The 21,155-nt window shown below is 38.7% G+C and overlaps 1 protein-coding gene and 1 pseudogene across 3 annotated transcripts; one reads left to right on the top strand and one right to left on the bottom strand.

The window, feature by feature from the left end:
- Positions 1 to 283: 283 nt before the first annotated feature.
- ZBTB1 (zinc finger and BTB domain containing 1) lies at positions 284 to 17,843 on the bottom strand. Of its 2 annotated transcripts, XM_081329772.1 has the most exons (3): positions 17,689 to 17,843; positions 14,004 to 14,146; positions 284 to 10,174 (listed from the first exon to the last, which is right to left on the bottom strand). In XM_081329772.1, exon 3 carries the CDS (start codon positions 10,153 to 10,155, stop codon positions 8,026 to 8,028), a length of 2,130 nt encoding a protein of 709 aa, XP_081185898.1. In that variant the 5' UTR covers positions 10,156 to 10,174; positions 14,004 to 14,146; positions 17,689 to 17,843; the 3' UTR covers positions 284 to 8,025. The 2 variants fall into 2 exon arrangements, with proteins under 2 accessions (XP_081185898.1, XP_081185899.1); XM_081329773.1 differs by lacking the exon at positions 14,004 to 14,146.
- On the top strand, positions 16,785 to 18,510 carry LOC308664708 (annotated as a pseudogene). Its single transcript, XR_014028820.1, has 3 exons — positions 16,785 to 16,822; positions 17,070 to 17,172; positions 17,512 to 18,510. The product of XR_014028820.1 is annotated as an uncharacterized misc_RNA (transcript).
- Positions 18,511 to 21,155: the final 2,645 nt, after the last annotated feature.

Genomic DNA, 21,155 nt, shown 5'->3' with positions numbered 1-21,155 from the left:
TGTAATTTCCATGTCTCTGTTTATAAATTCAACTTAATGTCAAATCCTATAGTTGAACAAAGAGCTAGAGAGGAAAAGAATTTTACCTTTTTTGATTGCAGTGCAAGAAATTCTGTGATGGTGAATTTCTGGTAAAACCAGAAAAGAAATTAGTTCTGCCCAGTATGTGCTGGAAATGTGTATAAAAATGTGTACAAAAATTAAGCATTAAAATGTCATTGTCTCTGAAAAGGGAGAGAAATAAAATCTTTAAGCAGATTCTTTAAAATTGTTTATTTTTTCAACAACAGTTTCTTTCCATCACATAGAAGAAAGCATTCACATACATTTTTAAGACCATAGTTAATTCATGTTATTTCAATTTAAAGTGTATTATTTTGTTACAAATAGTCTCTTACTTCATATACTTTTCTAAAGCCATATGTTTAAGGTATCAGAACATAGGAAAAGGGTGTTCCCCATTAAATGATGTAATTATTTTAATTAATTTATTCTTTTTAATTTAAATTTTCATAAAAGGTGGTTCACAATCCCAAATAAATAAAATCACTTTACAAGTATTTGAAATAATCAGAACAAGGCAAAGTTATAGTTTAACTCTTTTGGGGAAAAAAGTAATAAAATGATCTCACTAATTATTTCCCATAGTTAGTATATCATTTTAAATTCACTTTGTGGAGGAAATTGCATGAATTTGAGTAGTAGTAATTTTTATAACAGTCACAGGCCAGAGAATTTAAGTATATATTTTTATATATTGATCATTCTTGAATTTGCTTCAACTTTTTGTCTGTTATGCTAACAGAACTTCCTTGTATGTATTTACCTTAAAATTGCTAGACTTTGTTTCATTTTTGCAAAGCTATTATTACATTTTCATACTGATCTGATAAAATAATTTCTGCCTGTGAGAGTTCTAAACAATTGATGGGTTTACAAACTTATCTGGCAGTAAATCCCATTATGTTTATTTAAACTTACTTTAAATAGGTTTATATAGGATTTCAGTATTAGCTTTGGTATTAAAATTAGAATAGCATTTTTACATCTCATATGGGATGTTTTTAGTGCATATGTTTTAGCGCATATGGGATATTTTTAGCAGACATGATTTAGAATAACCAAGGTTTTTCAGAACATGCTTGCATGCTGTGTTTATGATATGCAGAATGCCAATGTAATTATTTCTCTGAATATCAGATGTTAGACAGTTCAAAGGCATGAAATCTCCAGCAATCAGAGAATCCCATACTGAGAATTGTATTATTGTAGGTTAGATGAATACTGATATATATGCAGAATATATAGAATATACAGCAGAAAGTTTTTATGTAGTTTCAACTTATTATAATTTGATAACAATTATAATACCAGCTTCATTAAACAAACAGGTATTTATATTTTTTTTTCGTGATACATTCTGTGGAGTTTTCCCTTTCAGTAATCTGTTCATTATCTGGACAATTTTCTTTCGTATTGTCTTTATTTGGGATTGCACTATCATTGTGATAAATTATTAATATACTTAATGATTATTTTGTGTTCACTATGTAATTATTTTCTGCCACAAATAATGATAGCAAAATTTTCTTTTGTGTTGTCTTTATTTGGGATTGCACTATTATTGTGATACATTTTATGTCACAAATAATGATAGGAAAATTAATATTTTCTTACTGAATATCATTTTGAAAAAAATTTCATTTTTGTTAGTTATTTAATAACTGACTGGTTATACATAAACGTGATCATAGGCAATGCTATTTGTTAGAATTTTAAGCTACCAAAGTAAAAAAAATAATAAGCATGCTAACAAGAATATAGAAGAGGAAAAAAAGACGGATTTGGCCATGGCGTCTCTGCTGTGATGCTGGGTACTAGTGCTGGATTGAAGAAGAACAACAACCTTAAGAAAAAAATCTAGCACTTATTTTCTTGAAGTATATAGTGGCTCAGACTAGTCATGCTAACTTACGTCCACCTACATGAGAGTGGAAGGATAAATAAAGCCAGTGATGGGCTTTGTTAATTAAGTCTTGTGATAGGTCACGGTATTGTAAACTAATAGGCACTTTTTTTTAAATTAACAGAAAATAGGTTTGAATACCTGGAAGACAGACTATTTCCGAGGCAGAGTATGACTGTTGCTTGGGCCATGATTGGGTAAAGTACACTCAAGCCTTTAATTAATGGGACCAAGACTATGTTAAATACTAATTTTTAATGCTTGTAAAATTTAGAAAAAATAAGACTTCAACAAGAATTGTTTTGCTTTTTATGAGCAAGGATGACACCATGTGGTAGCAGTAGGAAGATGGCAAGAATCTATCCTTCCTAAAAGAAAGAAAAATAAAACTCAATGCTATTTTTCTCAACAAAGTAATTAATCACATCAGATTAATTTGAACTTGACCTCCACTGTTAATGGCACTTTTTAAAATTTTACAAAGGAACAATTGATTATAAATAGTATCCATAACTTTAATAAGTATTCTATCATATAGTATCATTTTCAAGCTAGTGTTTCCTTGAAAATAAGCCCTAGCTTGATTTTTATGCGTGCTCCTAATATAAGCCCTACCCCCAAAATAAGCCCTATTCCTAGTTAAGAGCCTGCCTAGCTGGCCAGCCACCATTCCATCCAGTTGTTCGCTGTGCCGCCACGAGGTGGGGCAGGGGGTGGAGTTGCCCCATGAGCCCCATATCCACTTACCTCAGGGCCCCCACAGCCAGGCCTCCCACGTCCCAACACCTGCCTTGCCTCACGGAGGCAGTACCAACAACCCCGTCCAGCAGGAGCCTGTGTGGCTGCTGGCAGCCCACTTCTTCTGCAGCCACTCACCACCATTCACATGCGCCACCCCCAACCTACATTTTGCCAGGAGAGGTCTTCAGAAAAGCCAAGAACAGAGCCCTGGGTTGACACATGTCGCCTCTGGCCTGTTTCACCGGCAGCAGCTGAAAACGGAGCCCTGGGTTGATGCTTGCATTGCCCCCAGCCTCCATTTTGCTGGCTTCAGGAAAGGCCTCTGCAGCTGAGAACAGAAGCTGGGGGCGATGCGCATGAGCAGCAGTGAGCGGTCACAGAAGAAGTGGGCTGGTGGTGGCCACCCAAGCTCCTGCTGGATGGGGCTGTTGGTGCCGCAACCCCAAGTCAAGCTTCATTCTTTTCCATCTGTGGTCTTATATTTGATCCCTTTGGAGAAATCTTGCTTTATGTTAATGTGATATGGCACTGATTCAACCAAAGCCCTATGGCTACTATTTTTAATGTGAAACACAACTTTCAAGACTAATTCAGATTAATTCCTGCCCAGGTAGGAATCCAAATTAAAGCATAACAGGCAAATGATTGTCTAACAAAGAAGAACCTACCATCTCTCATAATTTCACTAGCAAACTCCTCTATTAAGTTTTTATACTATTCAGTTAGATTCTGCTGCCAAACCTAAATACATTTTACAAACTATGTGATGGGACCTATCATAAGCATGACAATTCCCTCCCACCTCATTACTGTAGACAGAGTCTACACTGATATTTGTCATTTAAGAGGCTTATTAACAGTGCATAGTTACTTTTTCAGTTTAACATAGATGATACTTTATATACCATCTTCAGTGTATTCTCTAATGCTATAGGTAAGGAAATATAGCAGCTAGACAGCCACCTAGCAACCCATTTTGAGTGACTTGATCCCTTCTGGATAGAGTTGTGGAAATTCTCCCACAGCTGTTGTGGATTATGCTAAACCACTGTTAGATAGTCTCCTGGATCTGGAATTAGATTTAGCTGTGCTCTTCTATGGAGATGACTGTGACATTGTCTGGTTATTAGGGCTGAATTTGATCTGGCTATGCCAGTTGAAGCAGATAGGATCCTTGGAATATTAAATTCTGCAGCCTGTGTTAGATCTCTTTCTTTCCTGGTTAGTTACAATCTCTCAGGAGGTGATATGTTCAAGGGATAGTAGATTCTTCTTTGAGGGAGGAGCCTGCTTCATCTGCTGGTAGTGTTTTGGAAGATGCACCTGGTTTAAAATGCAATAGCCTGGTTCTAGAATGGGATATGTGACCATGCGCTTAGGACCCGGGTGACATGATAGCAGTGTTCCAGTATCTAAGGGGCTGCAGCAAAGAAGAGCAGGTAAACCTATTCTCCAAAGCATCTTAAAGCAGGAGAAGAAGCAATGGATGGAAACTAATCAAGGAGAGATCCAACTCAGAAATAAGGATAAAATTCCTGACAGTGAAAACAATCAGTGGAACAACCTGTTTTCAGAAGCTGTGGGTGGTCCATCACTGGAGGTTTTTAAGGCAGACATAATCATAATCGTAAAGTTGGAAGGGACCTTGGAGGTCATCTTGTCCAACCACCTGCTCAGGCAGGAAACCCTATACCATTTCAGACAAATGGCTGTCCAGTCTCTTCTTAAAAACTTCCAGTGTTGGAGCATTTACAGCCATTTATCTGAAATGGTGTCTGTGTCTCTGTATCCTATGCTGAAGCAAATGCAGTGGATATCTATCAACCAGTGGGCTTGATGTTTTATCTTTAATATATACTGTTAACTCTGCAATGCTTTGACGATATAAAGATGCTTTAAGGAACATGGTGATGTGAAGACAGCACCTGTCTACAACTCTTTAAAATATGTCCTTTCCCAGGAAGAAAAGTGGTATAGACTTCATAATACTCTTTCAGAATTTTGTTATTTCTTTAAAAAGATACTATAGTATTCATTTGGGTAGAGTATTCTGGAAGCTTCCTCATTAATTGCTGAAAGAAATCTTTATGATTCACATGAAGTATACAATCCAAGATCGAGTTTTTATCACCAGTCATTTAGAAGTAGGCATAAACATGAATCTAAACTAACACAATTATTTGGAAGACTATACACTGAATTCAGATGCTTTATTTTGCATAAAATGGAAGACTTCCATGACTCTATATTAATCTACTGACTGCATGTAAATCAGCATGTAGTTTTGTTTAGTAACAGTATAGAAAAGATTTTCCATTTCCTTTTGAGACATTTTTGAGCTTTCTAATCTAGCCTACAGCCTGGAGATTTCCTACTGATCTCTCATCCAAATATGGTAGTAACCAGATGCAAACCCTTGCTTTTCTTCAAAATCAATCAGCAGCTAGAACATTTTTGAATAATGAAAGAGCTGCTTAGTACATTGCAAAAAGTGTAAATGTTTGGCATATATAAGCCAACATAGTGCATTCCTGAAATAAGTTATGTACATTGATTGCAGGCCTGCTTCTTTCTAAACTAGTATCTATATCAGGCACCTCAGCTCATTTTTTGACATTTGATGCAACAGCAGCATAACTAGAGCAAGTTATAACAATAATGTGCAGAAATACTGGAGGCAGTGCAATGGAACAGGCTTCTTTGGTAGACTGCAATAGGCATTGGCAGTGTGGCAGACAAGCTTCCCAGGGTCCCAGCACTCAGATACACACACCACACATACCTATCAACTCCTTGTGCTTGCTAATCTGCCCTTTTACATGAAAGGGACATGGAATAATGGACCAGTCCTGCCTCCTCTTTGATTGGATTAAAAAAAAGGATGAAAATCCAGACTCGTTTCCCTTACAGCAAGCATGACCTTTATTGCTACCTATGGAGGTATTTTTCTCTCTCTTGCAATGCAGTGGCCTTGAATTATCATGACACTACAGGTAGTGGTAGCTTTGTATATATCTGGGAATGTTTCCATGTTACTATGCAACTCTATATACATAGCCATATATGCATGTGCCTTATGTATGTCTCCCAAAGAATGATGTAGACTTACATCATTGGCCCCCCAAAATGCCTATCCCTGGAAAAGGGATATGATCAAAAAGTCTTAGCTTCAAACTCCAAATGGGAATTGTGCCTATTGTAGTCTTGGATTCTACAGTCTTTACTGAAGATAAAAATGGGTTGGGTGGAGAAAACCACATCCTGCTCAGTAGGAGGATCTGGATGCCTTGGTGTTGAAGGAATAGCAGTCAAATGACAGGAAGCACTGGTAATCTATTCTTATTACATAGTTGGGCAGTTAACTAACAAGTGGAGGATTGTTAATCCTTGCAGCCTGAAAAAGTCAAGAGGTCTGGAATTATATGGTTCTTGTCCTTAAAAAAATAAGGTACATTATAAAGATTTTTTTAATGTCCATGCTGGTTCAGGCAGTTGTTTTCATTTTTCATTTAAGACACACAGCTTATTCTTCAGTAATATAGTCCAGAATTTAGCCTACAAAATAATCATTCTGCTGCTTTCAAATTAAGGAACTTAAGGCTAAAGAAACTATAAATAGCAAGCAGTAGGAAGGTTAAGCTAATCCATGGCACTCCAAATGCTGAACAACATAATAAAAAATACAACAGTATTTTTTATTATTAGCATACTGGCCAAGAAGACTAGGAATTGTTCTTCAGCAACATCTGGAACACCACAAGCTATCCTAAACTAGGAGATTTTAGCTTTAAAAAGTGAAGCTCAGAAGCGGGAGGATCCCTATCCCCATGATAACAGTAACTCAATCATCCTTAGTTTCAAAGTGAATACAGGAAAAAAAAGGTGGTCACTGTAGAAAAAGGAAAATGCATAGTTGCTTCTCTAAGAAACCAAAGCAGCATCTACTTCTCTCTAACATGAATTTTACAGAATCATCCTTCAAAGTTGACAAGCACTGCAGACTGTTTCAGTTATTCCTGCCTATCTTCAGTAAACTTCAAACCAACTTCTGGATCTTCCAGAATTGGAAAGGAGTGAAGAAAAAGGAAAACCCCAATAATTACATTTGTCTGAAATTTATACTGATAGAAGAGAACTTGACACAAGCATCCCATTTCTTTTCAGACTATTATCTGTTTTCTTTGTACTGTCTTTCCTCATAACTATTCCAAGTTATTGCTTCAAAAGATTGCTGGGTAGGAGAAAAATGAGCTTCATGGAGAAGGTGCACATTAATCTAGCACCTCAGAATAGTCCTTGTCAATTAAAAAGATATCCTGTCTCAGGAGTAAAATAGATTGCTATCTAGAGTAGGTGAAGCCAAGAAGAAAAAAAAAGAAAACATGACTTTTTTTTTTTAAAAAAGTATTTACATAAGGATAAACATGATTCCAAGTTGCACAACCCATTAAACTGAATTGATGTATATCTAGTTTTGATTTCAAATTCACTTATGGCCCACCCTAAAATATCTGGAAGGCAAAATATTGCTTACCTCTGGTTTAGGTTCTATTCCAGATATTTTATGAAGTATCTTATGGGCACATTTATAGGAACTTCACATATTTTCAGCTGTAGCACATCTTTAGAGTAAATTTATACAGGAAATACAAATATGTAAAATGATTCTGAAGCATGGAACCCATGTCCAGTCTTCCTCATTTCATCTCAAGATACTGTTGCAGAAGTAACAAAATGCACTTGTTATGTTGGGTACATGAAATGCAAGTAACATGACATCACTGATAACCTTATATTCTTCTAACAGAAGCAAAAAAAAATCCCTGCAACTCAGTATGTCCATAAATTTCTATATACCTAAATATGGTGAATTCTGTTGTAGACAGTATCCAGCAATTATTTCTTGGTGTTAGACTATCCTTGCATATTTTAAAATCTATGTAATTTAAATTGCTCACAAGAAAAAAAGGAAAAAAATAAAACACACATAGAAATATAAAAGCAGGCATCCTATGCTGATGGAACAGAGAAGCTGTTTAATAGAAGCTAATGACGGGTAATACAGCATGCTTTTAAAACTGAGGGTTTAAAAATAATGGCTTGAATACTCTGGCAAAGAAAAAAAGAGACAAAAATAAAAATGCAATAATGAAACATTAAGTACTGTTTATGCTATGTACTGTAGTTTAAGACCCTATAATGAAGACAAAAACAGACATTTAAAAACCGGCTGATCAATTTTTTATGCACTACTGTTTGCTTTCCTTTGGTGTTCCATTTGCTTTTGTTCTAATTCTTGTTAAACAAGCATTATGTGGTCATGTTCGTTTCAAATGCTTAGCATTATAATGGGATCGCATATCTTTTCTCAGATTAAATTTGGCTCCACAAACCCCACATGTGTACAGATGAACATCCATGTGCTGCTCAAGTTGTTCATTATTTGGAAAAATCTGGAAACAGACTTGGCAAATTGTCTCTCCAGGTGACAGATGGGATATCATATGCCGAACATGATCATGTTTTCGGAAGTTCCCTTGGTCACAAATGGAGCAAACATACCTGGCCATGCCTTTGTGCATGTCATTGTGAAGGCGCAGTTGACGTTCTCTTAAAAACTGCTTCCCACATGTCTGACAAACAAATTGTTTTTCCTTGGTATGCACAGTATAATGTTCTCGCAAATGACAACGCTGATAAAACCCTTTCCCACAAAGATTACAGAAATGCTTGCGACGATGATCCCTTTCATTCTCTTCCACAATTGCATTCTTAAACACATCTTGTTCCAAACAACTGGACATATGTTCAACTACCAAATTCTCTGTTTCAAAACGTAATCCACAGTTAGGACATCGGAAAGGACATGCTGAATCTCTGTACAGTTGTTTTTTGGGGAGTGTGTTCATCTGAAAATGGCTGTCTCCAAACTCATCTAGCATGTCTACGTACATCATTTCTTGGTTTTCAGATTGTTCCTCAGGACTCTCTTCCAAGTCAATTTTCTCCTCCATGTTCCTCAAACCATTGGTGGTTAAGTCTTGTGGTTCTCCACAAGTCTGTGCGTGATCCTGTAACTGCCGTCCTTTTACTAATATTTGGCCACATTTTCCACAGGCACATATATTTTCTATGTGTTTAGATAAGTAATGAGAAGACAAATCTTCTTCTGTGATTGTCAGACCACACAGTTCACAAGATGCATTTTCTGTTGCCTCGTTGACTTTATTTGCACTGACTTTATTTGCAAGGACTCTGGTACTTCTAATATATTTCCTAGACTGCTCATCAATAAGCATGTGGGGTTTTAAAAGAGCCTTTCTAACACTTCTATTTTCACTGACATCTTCCTCGATGTAGTATCTATAAACAGGTTCATCATCGTCTAGTTCTTCATTATCAGTGGAATCATTGCCATCTGTTACTTTAACAATATTAAACTCCTTCAGGTCATCTGTAGGGTTGTCATCTGGTTCCATTTTGACGATAATCCTTTTCCTTTCTGTGGCTCTACTTCGCTCTTCATTTAATGGCTCTGATGAGGTGCTCCTACTTTTTCCACTTGTTTTATTTGATGTAGTGGAGGAAGAACTCTCAGCAGACTGGTTTGCACCTGCTTGATATTTCTCCAATTGGGAAACTGGGAGTTTAGAAGTAGAGTCCCTTTCACTGCTGTCCTTCTCAGACCCAAAATACCTGGGGTTCTGATAAGAATACCTATTAGTGCATGACATGATATGCTCATCTAACAGTCTCTCGCAGCTGAAACTGAAGCCACAGCCATCACAGGTAAAACTTCTTCCAAAGCGCCGTGAATTGGATACTCTGTCTTTGGCACCTGAGAGTTTTGACACAGTTGTCCTTTTGCAACTCTCCAAAGGTTGCTCAGAGAAACTGTTTAATTGCAAAGCTTCATCATCAACCTCTCTGCTCTGGGAAGTACTCACAGTAGAACTTGGTGGCTCTGCACCCCACTTGTTTGCTTCACTGTTGTTTTTAGCCAGTGTATCTTCATACATCCGAACACCAAAAATCATTTTGCTATTTTGAGTGCTGGAAGCAGAAGAAGAGCACTGTAAACCAGTAGAGTTTGTATCTTGTATATCTTCCAAACATTCTGGCACATTGTAGAGCTGTAGGGAGTTCATGGCTACTTTAAATTGCTCAAAATTAGCTGGGGCTGTCATGATTTTCCCTAAATACATAAACTGTAAAATGAGATCAAAGCACTCAGCTGTAATCTTCATGTTGCTGAGGTTCAACTGTGCTGTGCTTTGCTGCTGGCTCATGAAAAACATCCTAAAATAAGAACTGCAAGCAGCCAAGACAGCCTTATGCGCCTGGAAGTAGATATCATCAATTGCAATACAGCAATCACAGAGAAATCCCCATTCTCTTTGGTTGTTCAGTTGTTGAAGGACATAATTGCTATGGCTAGTCCTTGCCATCTTGTGCTTGAATCACAACCTGTGCCAATAAAAAGGGAGAATAGGACAACTATTAGTTATGTTTAGAGAAGAGACATAAACAGATTCCATCATACATCATATGACCTAACTATTTACCACATTGCCAGAGATGATGACAAACAAAAGGATCCTCCATTTTGAATCTGAGTCTAGAAGACCTTTAGGAATATGGCGTGAAAGAATCCTTTGACTTCTCATTCAAGGGAAGATTATTAGGAATTAAATAATATTGCAACCGTACTATGTTTATATGGAACCTAGCTACACATTATACTTCACATTATGTTACCTACTTTGGGTAATGAAACATCTGCAAGAAAACAACCGAGAGCATCAAGGACCCCTCATTTCAACCCTAAGCTTCAAATATTCTCCTTTATTGGGACTTTACATTATATTGACACCATGTAAAAAGTAACCAAGCATAGGTGCACATTTTGCTTCTTGAGAATTTTCTGAGAGACTGATTAAGAAAGCTGGAAGAGAAATGTGTTCTCAGGGTCTCAAATATCTTAAATTGTATTCCTTCCTCTGTTGTTTTTTTCTTTAGCAACTACACTTTCATATGCATGGGGGAGGGCCGCCAAGGAAGATTAGGCAATAAGCAGAGAGATAAGAAGAAACTGATACTGCAACTTTACCTACAATTTTCTGATTTTTTTCTGCCTCTCCAGAAAGCCTTCAGATCTATACTAACAAAGTTTGATTCAAATTTAAGTTGAACATATAGCCACCTTCATTTCCAAAGAAATATATGCAGAATAAATTATGTTACATTAATTACAAAAGTAAGAAGGCCAAAGGCTCCTGATCATGGAAAGGGCACTAATATATATAAGACATCTTGGCCACAGCTGCCATCTGCTCTTCAAGTAGGATCTGAGAGTCCAAGAACATCCCAGATTGAGCAACAGTCTTCAAAGGAAAAGTATAATTTCATCCAAATTAAAAACAGAAAATTCCCAGATCTGTGGAGCCTTAAAACCCATACTCTCTCAGTAAGATTAAGTTGGAGTCAGTTTCATCCTACAAAACTTGCACAATATATCTCAAGGTCAATGGGTATCATGTGAATGAAACTGAATCTCAGGCAGTTTCATGCAAATTTTACATAGTTGGAGACTTAAACCCTGTGGAACCATACACTGGAAAGATTGAGAAGCAATTTCTTCCTCATTCCCCTACCATTTACCCCATCAACATCAAATACAACTGCCCATGAAAGAAAGAGAACCACTGTAAACAATGACACCTACCCCCCCCCATAATCCCTCAATCTTGCAACTAGTCTAAAAGGATTCCATGGTCAAAAGCCACTGAGATCAAGGAGCAGAAAGACAGAAGCACTAACCCCATGCCAGCTCTGCCAAAGGTTAAATATGTGACAGATGCTACCTCTGATATTAAATCCTTAAAAGTTCTTTCAAAATGGTTTATAAGCATTATAAACTGCTATAAATATATTATTTAAAAATAAGCAAGAAACTTCTAGAATCTTCCCTTAGAGCAGGGGTAGGGAACCTTGGCTCTTTTATGACTTGTGGACTCCAATACCCAGAATTCCTGAACCAGCCATGCTGACTCAGGAATTCTGGGAGTTGGTCCACAAGTCATAAAAGAACCAAAGTTCCCTATCCCTGCCTTAATGCAATGTTAGTGATGTTCAACTGAGCAGTCCACTGCAATGGTTATTTAATTTCTCAATTTTGAGATTTACACCGATGGGCTGCTGGTTCTAACTAAACTAGCTTTCCCTAACTTGAATTTATATTTAAGATTGAAATTCAAATCATGCTGACTGAGATTGATAGGAATTGTAGCCAAAACATTTCTAAGGGTTCACAATGGAGAAGCTGCAACAGGCAATAATAAATTCTTTATCTGGGTCAGTGCATATCAGGTCTTGCAATCTCTAAGCACAGGAAAAACATTTTAGTTTGTTTTTCCAATCTCCTTCTCAGCTTTTTTCCCACCCTTTTTCCTCTCTTCCCATAATTGATTTCTCCATCCTTTCTCTCTTCAGTTATTTATAATTTGTGTTATGTTACCCTGATAACGTAAATTCCAGTATTTGTTTTCCTTAGAACAGACTTTGTAAGCTTTGGTTGGACAATTCATATCATACTAAACGTGTGTTTCTGTGTGCATGCATCCCCTCTCCAAAACTCAAGTATGGACGTGTGTGTGTGTGTGTGTGTGTGTGTGTGTGTGTGTGTGTAGAGAGAGAGAGAAAGGGAGAGGAATGAGAGTTATGGTATAGTATACTGTAATGTATTAGCCCATTTTTGCAATTGAGTTGCATTATTTTTAATGTCAGCATTGGCAGTTGCAGAGAACATGGCTGAATTATAATGATGTCACAAGAAGAGAAGATATTTTAGGGTTGGCATTTTTATTTTGCTTTTTATTTAGTCTTGCTTTTAGAGTGTTGGGGTTTCAAGGGTTTAGGGATATATATGAGTCTACTGATGTTTTAATACATCTGTTTACGCATTATGCTTAAAGATATAATTTGCCATTATAAATTGGTGACTATTGGAAAGCCACAAAAAGGAGGCTATATGTGGCCCTCAGTTGTCTACCTATGGTTTAGTACATTCAATATACATATGATACCAATTACAGTTTGCCCTAAAAAGTGAGGAAAATTTCATTTTATTAGTGGATGAAAAGAGAAATACAGTAGTAAACAGATCTAAGGATACCCTCAGTCAGAATGAGAACTGGAACATTTCTTCTTTCCTAAGGATACCCTTTACTGACTTTAAATTTCCTTAGCCGCATAATGCAATGCCTTCAAAATCTCCGAAATAGCCAGGCATATGGCCAAAAGAAGGCATGACTAAATATTGACAACACTCCAGTTTCTAACAGTGATAAAAAACTGGTTTACAAAATGAGACTGAGGAGGAACTTTATAAATAGCATGATATTAATTCAAAGTATTTAACAGTCTATGTTAGATATTTATAATGCACTGAGATACAGTAAGACATTCTCACAAGTCAGATAGCTTAATTAAAGAAAAAGTAATGTGTTCTTTCCAAACACCTGCTGTTGTTATTATAATTACATTTAAAGTTTTAGGGCAGCCTTCCCCAACCTGTGTGTTCCCCAGGTGGGGGAATTTCAACTACTAAAATTCTCAGCAATGGCTGTATAGGTAGATAGATGAATTCTTGAAAGAGTTTCACATATTTAGACTATATCCCATTGGGAAAAGGCTGACTTAAGGGTATCATGTGAGTCCAGAATCAGGGGTAGAACATGGTTAAAGTGAAGCACCACAACCTTCATAATCTTCAAAATGAATATGAAAAAACTATGATCAAATTTGACAACAATTCTAAAGAAATCACTGGCAATGAGATAGGCGAGAACTGAGATAATCAATCTAAGCTGTTATATGGTGCCTATCTTTCCTCCAACAGATCTAAAAGTAGAGCAGGAAAGAGAAATATGCATTTTGATCTTAAAAATATTACAGTGGGAGTAAAGTTTCAAACATCCTACCTTCAATGCCACTGCCTAACTCCAATGCCATTTGCTTTCTGTGTCTGCTTTTGCGCTGCAATAAACCATGGTGGCTACAATCACAGATACATCATCATGTCCTTATTGGCTCTTAGCTATTTACTGCAGCAATTCAGCTTGAACTGCTTATCTATCCCACAACACATTACATTTACACAAGACAACAATTTTCATAGAAGCAAATTTATATCTCCCTAAAATTGCACAGAGGGGAAGAGACAATTTGTCTTGCAAAATGAGATCTGTATGATTCAATGAATCACTTAATAAAATAATCTGAGCAAGCAACCTACCCTGTTCCTGCAGCTCTGTCTCATCTGATCTGCTCTCTAAACTTTGCTATCATCCTTGTAGGTCGCTTCTGCACTTCTTCCAGTCTGTCAACATCCTTTTAAAGCATGAGTGGGGAAGAATTGTGATATTTTATCCGAGGCTTCTGTTAATGCATATATACAAAATTTAAAATTAATGACAAGAAAACTGTCTGAAATAGTGGACTTCCACAAAGATTCCCATCTTTTCTATTTCCCTCTGCATCAATTGCTTAAGTAGCAGCAGCAGCAGTTGTTTCAGTTCATATACTTCTCATTACATCACTGACTAGTTTGCCAAAAATTCAGTGGAGAAATGAACAAAGGCATATACAGACATGCTATATGTGGTTAGAAAGTCACAAAGAAAAATAAATTATCTCTCTGAGAAATATTCCAAAGAGAAATGAGTGGTCTTTTTGCTACTTCTTTATCAACAATGAGGTTTTGTGATGGTTTCCCTCGTCTCCTTCACCCTCCTCTCCAACAATTCATGTGAGAAATTATTTTTTTAAAAAAACCAAGGAGATCTGGTCAGAATATTTGCAGTTACTTAATTGTTGTAACTCTGGATGGCTTTTTGGCACTGAAAAGATTTCCAGGGCTTGAGTAACACACAAAACTACGTATACCAACTAGAAGTCAAGTGATCTAACTCTGTATGGGAAATTAAGTCTAGAGAAATATTGAAAAAACAAACAGTGAATTTTAATGATATAAAGTTTTTAATTGCTTCAGTTCTTAAACTTCTAGTCTTAGTTTAATGTTAAGGCACACTAAACTATTAAAGGGCAGGAGCCAAGACTTAATACTATTGGTTATTTTCCAAATATCAATATATGATTTACTTTCCGTTTTTCCACCTACTAAACAAGCTTTCTTATGACAATCAATATTCAAATCAGAATTAACTTTTGGAACATTAATTCACTTTCACAGACAATTTATTTAAGTTAAGCAGCTGGTGAAATATGAGTGGAAGGTCACAGATGTAGTGATGGTTATTTTAGAACACTTGGATACTGTATGGAGGGTATATTTTAACTGACTAGATATATAGTCTCTGATCACCATGTCTCAATGGCTGTGGAAGAGCAACAACGGACACTCAAAAGCTTGTTATCTTCTGAAATGTGACACTGCATGATTGTCAATTCTGGATATTTCATAATGGCCCAATATTTTATAGACAATTCTGTAGTTCCCTACATCAGAGGCCCCCAACCTTTGGGCACCAGGGACCAATTCCATGGAGAGAGGTTTTTCTGCAGACCGGAGGGGACGTGGTTTCATGTGCTGCCTGCAACCCACAGATGGGGCTTCACTTATTTGTGTGGCCCGGTCCACGGACTGGGGGTTGGGGACCCCTGGTCTAGATGAGTGGTCCTGCAGATGTTAAATTGCAGGTCCTAGCTTCCTTCATCATTGGCTATACCACCTTATTGGAATTTCAAAAACCTTAGAGGGTGACACATTCATCTCTGTTCTAATTAGATTTGATGGCTAATGGATGTTAAAGAGTCACCTGGACCACAAGATGGGCAGTAGAGATATAGATAGATAAAGAATGAGTCCAAGAATTTAAGAAAGACATTCTCCATTAAAAATACATGTTTAACATGTTTATATCTAAGAAAACAGCACTTGCAAATCCAAAAAGGATTGCAGATTATACAATGTCTATAAACAATGTGCCAGAAAACTACATTAATACTAATGTAATTCAAACACAGATTGTCACAGCTTTCTAATTCTTTTCAATCCAAAGGTCATTTAAACATCAAAACCACTGGATGTATAGATTGAGGGCTCTAAGCTAACCTATAAGAATGTCACTTATAAAAAACCAATGAGATTGCTTCACAGTAGCTGCCAGTCATTTGATAAAGGTGGATCATAATGTTTATCATGAATTATAATTTAGTATGTGAGTTCAACTAACTGTCATTTATTTACTAACCAAGCCAACTGTGGGTTAGTGTGTAGGTAAACCAAGGATATCTGTCCTTGCACAATCATGACTTTTCACTATACCCGCGTTAACTTTCAGTTAGAATTATCAGAAATTGAATCTAGGGTTTTCTAGATGTAACCCATATAACCTGCTACTGAATTAAGGTTCCTTCCTAGTCATATCTTATGATTATCATATAACCAAGTATTTTCTATCTGAAATGAATGTTTAGATTTTCATAAAAATTCAAATAATGTGCAAAGTAAGGGATATACATTTTAAAATATACATTTGTCAGCTTTTTAAGATAAGCCAGATCAGGAAACAAAACTAGAGAACTGAAATACTACTTTATTCTTGCAGGATGTAATATCACATTTTTGGAAGCCTGAGTTTTTCTCTCTCTCCATTCTAATAACAAGGCCATCAGCCTTGAGATTTTTCACTGCCTCCTCCCTTTCAGAGCTTAGCTGTTGCATACTTGGTTCAAGGATATCACATTCCTCTACATTTGAACTCTGTATAGGAGTGATGTATATACATAGGGAGGGCAGTCTTATCTATCTCAGTTTTTGAAGACTGAAATGACTGAAATTGTTTCTAAGTTTCATCTCTAGAAAAAACGCCCAGTACTGAAGATCCAACAATTGAGATGGGGGATATTCTAGGAAATGATACCAAGATTTCATTTGAATTCAAAGACCGCTAAAAAAACTAAAGCAGCTTCAAAAATATATCTTGAGTAGAGCAAAAGTACCGAATACGAAGAACATAAAAGTTTAACCTGCTGATTATCTACGATACCCATAATGTTTCACATTATTCTTAAATATCGGTTTGAGATACCGTGAGAGATTGGCGTGCCAGGCAGCCTTCTTCCGATTCTTGCTGATTTATCTATTTATCTCTGAACATCAAAGAAGTGCATTAACTCAGGGGTCTTCAAACTTGGCCCTTTTATGACTTGTGGACTTCAACTCCCAGAATTCCTCAGCCAGCTTTGCTGGCTGAGGAATTCTGGGAGTTGAAATCCACAAGTCATAAAAGGGCCAAGTTTGAAGACCCCTGCATTAACTGGTGGGGATCCTGACCAGTGAGCGTTTTACAAACGGCAGCATTGCAAGCAGCTGGCGAAAGCAACGCTTCCACGTGCTGCAAGGCTTTACTGCTCTTCCCGATCCGAGGCCACAACTTTGGGTCAGCGCTCGGCGCTGGAAGGAAAACGTCCGCCTGACTTTGCACTTTTCTGCTCTTCGCCGGCAAGAAAGCCGCCGGCTGTACGAGGCGCCAGCCACATGGTGCAATAATCGGGGGAGGAGAAGCACCAGCAGCCCTGAATCGCAGCTAGGAGTGGCTTCCGCTGGAAAGCCCCACCACTAGGCCGGGCGAGCGGGCGGACTGGCGCCGCCTTTCCCTCTGGTGCTCGGCGCGCAAGAGAGGGCCGAGAACGGGAAATTCTCCGGCGCCTTGCTTTCCCCAAAGGCGGGCGAAAGCAGAGGCATATCCTCAGCTATTTATTTTTTTTTTCCTTTCCAGCAATCGGCCACGCTGCTCCGCTACCGCCCGGAAGCCTTCCCGCCAGTCCTCCGCTCAGCCTCCCGAGGCCTGGAGCCGTCGCAGCGCCCAGCTCTCGACTCCCGTTGCCGCGCAACGGAAATCACCTCCCGGGCCTAGCCCGTTCCTTGCGCTGGAGAGCCTCGCGCCCCCTCTTACCTGCAGCCGAAGCGCCGGGGAGGTCTCGGAGGGCCGCTGCAGCACAGGAGAAAGGCCTCGGCTGTTCTGCCGGCGCGGCCGCCGCCTCCTCTGCTGCAGCAACAAAGGACTTCCGCCCCCGGCCGCGCCTGCTGCCGCTGCTCTCTCACTGCAGGAGAAACTCAGGGCTTTGCCGCGACCGCACTGAGCCGGACCCCTCCCCCCGGCTGGCGGCCAGCTAGCGGCGCCTGGCCCTGCTCGCTGCGGCTGGTGCGGTCGTGGCCAATGCACAGGCAGGAACGCGGCCCGCCGCTCTTTTCTCTGCCCTTTCCTAGGGAGCACGAGGCAACCGGCCGGCCCTCGGCGTATCGGCAGGAAGCAGCCCGGTGCCATCCCGTTGTCTCCAGGCGTTCGTGCCGCCAAGACGGAAGGACAGCGTGGCTTTTGACGCCGGGCCTAGGATGATGCTTCTTCGCCTGGACCAGCGGTCAGGATTGGGGGAGCAAGATGCTTCGTCGCTTGCGTCTTTCCCAGGAAAAGCTATTACTCATATTTAGTTTGAGCAAAGTGACGTTTCCCACGGTATTTTTAACTAATTCCGCCATTTACTAAAAACCGTATTTTTGAGTTATACGAAAATATTGCTGGGTCTGCACCTTGAACGAGTCGTTGAACTGTATGACTCGCTTAGTACATCTCAATTGCTTGGACTCACGTAGAATGATGCAGTATTAATCACGCTTAACGAAGTTTAACAGTATAAGTCAAACTTTACATTTTAGAGTATGTGAACTAGGCATATCGATCCAGAATTTATCTCTCTCAGACTGAAAATGCTCAGGAGCCTCTCCCATTCTTTCTCTTTCTTTAATAAATGTATAGTCTGGCACTCAAAGATGTTGCTTTTAGGGTTTTTTCCTCCATCCCCTGTAAGAATAGTAACTAATGGGAACCTTTAAAAGGATGAATAACACAAATAATTATTGCATATAATGTTCTACTTTCCATATAAACCAAGCCAGCATATATAATAATAATAGTTTCATCTGATTTTATCCCTACAATCACTATGTGAACAAAACTGGTCTGATATAATCTATATGCAAAAAATATTTGACCCAATTTTAGGCATAGAACTCTTTGAAAGTGGGTCTCACTAATAGTGTCTGATATTTTGCTATTAATGTTGCCCAGTGCAGGTTTGAACAAAATCTTAAAAGACAATGCAGTAAAAGTGCTACACTCAATTTGCCAGCAAATTTGGAAAACTCAACAATGGCCACAGGATTGGAAAAGATCAGTTTACATTCCAATTCCAAAGAAAGGCAGTGCCAAAGAATGTTCAAACTATCGCACCATTGCACTCATTTCTCATGCTAGTAAAGTCATGCTTAAAATCCTACAAGCTAGACTTCAGCAGTATGTGGATCGAGAACTACCAGAAGTGCAGGCAGGATTTCGAAGAGGCAGAGGAACTAGAGATCAAATTGCCAACATACGCTGGATCATGGAGAAAGCTAGGGAGTTCCAGAAAAACATCTACTTCTGCTTCATTGACTATGCTAAAGCCTTTGATTGTGTGGATCATAACAAACTGTGGCAAGTTCTTAAAGAGATGGGAGTACCAGACCATCTTATTTGTCTCTTGAGAAACCTATATGCGGATCAAGAAGCAACAGTGAGAACTGGACACGGAACCACTGATTGGTTCAAAATTGGGAAAGGAGTCCGGCAAGGCTGTATACTGTCGCCCTGCCTATTTAACTTATATGCAGAGCACATCATGAGAAAGGCAGGGCTAGAAGAATCAAAAGTTGGAATTAAGATTGCCGGAAGAAATATCAACAACCTAAGATACGCAGATGATACCACTCTAATGGCAGAAAGTGAAGAAGAACTAAAGAGCCTCTTGTTGCGGGTGAAGAAGGAGAGTGCAAAACTTGGGTTGAAACTTAACATTAAGAAAACCAAGATCATGGCATCTGGCCCTCTAAATTCCTGGCAAATAGATGGGGAAGAAATGGAGGTAGTGACAGATTTTATTTTCCTGGGCTCCAAGATCACTGCAGATGGGGACTGTAGCCAAGAAATTAAAAGACGCTTGCTCCTGGGGAGGAAAGCCATGGCAAATCTAGACAGCACACTAAAAAGCAGAGACATCACCCTGTCAACAAAAGTGCGTATAGTCAAGGCTATGGTCTTCCCAGTTGCAATGTATGGCAGTGAAAGTTGGACCATAAGAAAGGCTGAGCGCCAAAGAATTGAGGCCTTTGAACTGTGGTGCTGGAGAAGACTCCTGCGAGTCCCTTGGACTGCAAGGCGATCAAACCGGTCAGTCCTAGAGGAGATCAACCCTGACTGCTCTTTAGAAGGCCAGATCCTGAAGCTAAAACTCAAGTACTTTGGCCACCTAATGAGAAGGAAGGACTCACTGGAGAAGAGCCTAATGCTGGGAAAGATCGAGGGCAATAGAAAAAGGGGACGACAGAGAATGAGGTGGCTGGATGGAGTCACTGAAGCAGTAGGCGTGAGCTTAAATGGACTCCAGAAGATGGTAGAGGACAGGAAGGCCTGGAGGAATGTTGTCCATAGGGTCGCGATGGGTCGGACACGACTTCGCAGCTAACAACAACAACAACAACAAAGCAGGTTTGAAACAAACAAGAGAGTTGGGTGAATGTACAATTAAGGCATCAGACTAGAACCCAAGAGATTTGTGAGTTCTAGTCCTGCTTTGGGCATGAAGTCAGCTGGATAATCTTGGTCCTGTAACTTTCTCTCAGCCCTAGAAGGAAGCAATGGCAAAAAAATTTTGCGGACTTGGTTCAGGCAGTCTCAAAACATCGGACATGATTGAACAGGAGATATATAAACATATGTGTGTGTGTGTGTGTATATATGTATATGTATATATATATATATGTGTGTGTGTGTGTGTGTGTATATATATGTATGTATGTATGTATATATATGTATGCATTGCAAATGCTGAAAGAGGGAATCTATAGAATCATTTCCAATCCAAAGCTTTACAGTTCCCTCACCCACCTTTTCTCTAGTCCAGGGATTGCCAAGTTTGGAGATCTGCTCTAGTCACCAAAGCTGCCTTTTTCTGAGACTGGAAAGACCAGATTTTGAAGCAGGTAGAAAATCATTTTGAAAGAGGGCTACAGGAAGAGGGATAATGATACAAAACACTCACGATCAAGTGAAAGGGATTTTTTGAGTTTGGGGAAGAGTCAGAGTGGGGGTCCTTTTTATTTTAATATATAAAATCTGTTTTATGGTTTACACTAGGTTGGCCAAAATTTAATCATTATGGTTGAACCAGGGTGTGCATAAAATTATTTCCCATATTGTCCTGGTTCCCATTCCTTTCTTAGTCCAATATGTATTAAAATATCACAATTTTCTGGGTTCATATTAACAAATTATATGGGATGTTTTAAAACAATATATTAGACTAAAATGCAGTTACTGTAGTCTGT

The sequence above is a fragment of the Vipera berus genome (assembly GCF_964194415.1).
Source record: "Vipera berus genome assembly, chromosome: 1".
NCBI lineage: Eukaryota > Metazoa > Chordata > Lepidosauria > Squamata > Viperidae > Vipera > Vipera berus.
This window is presented reverse-complemented; position numbering and strand designations above follow the sequence as displayed.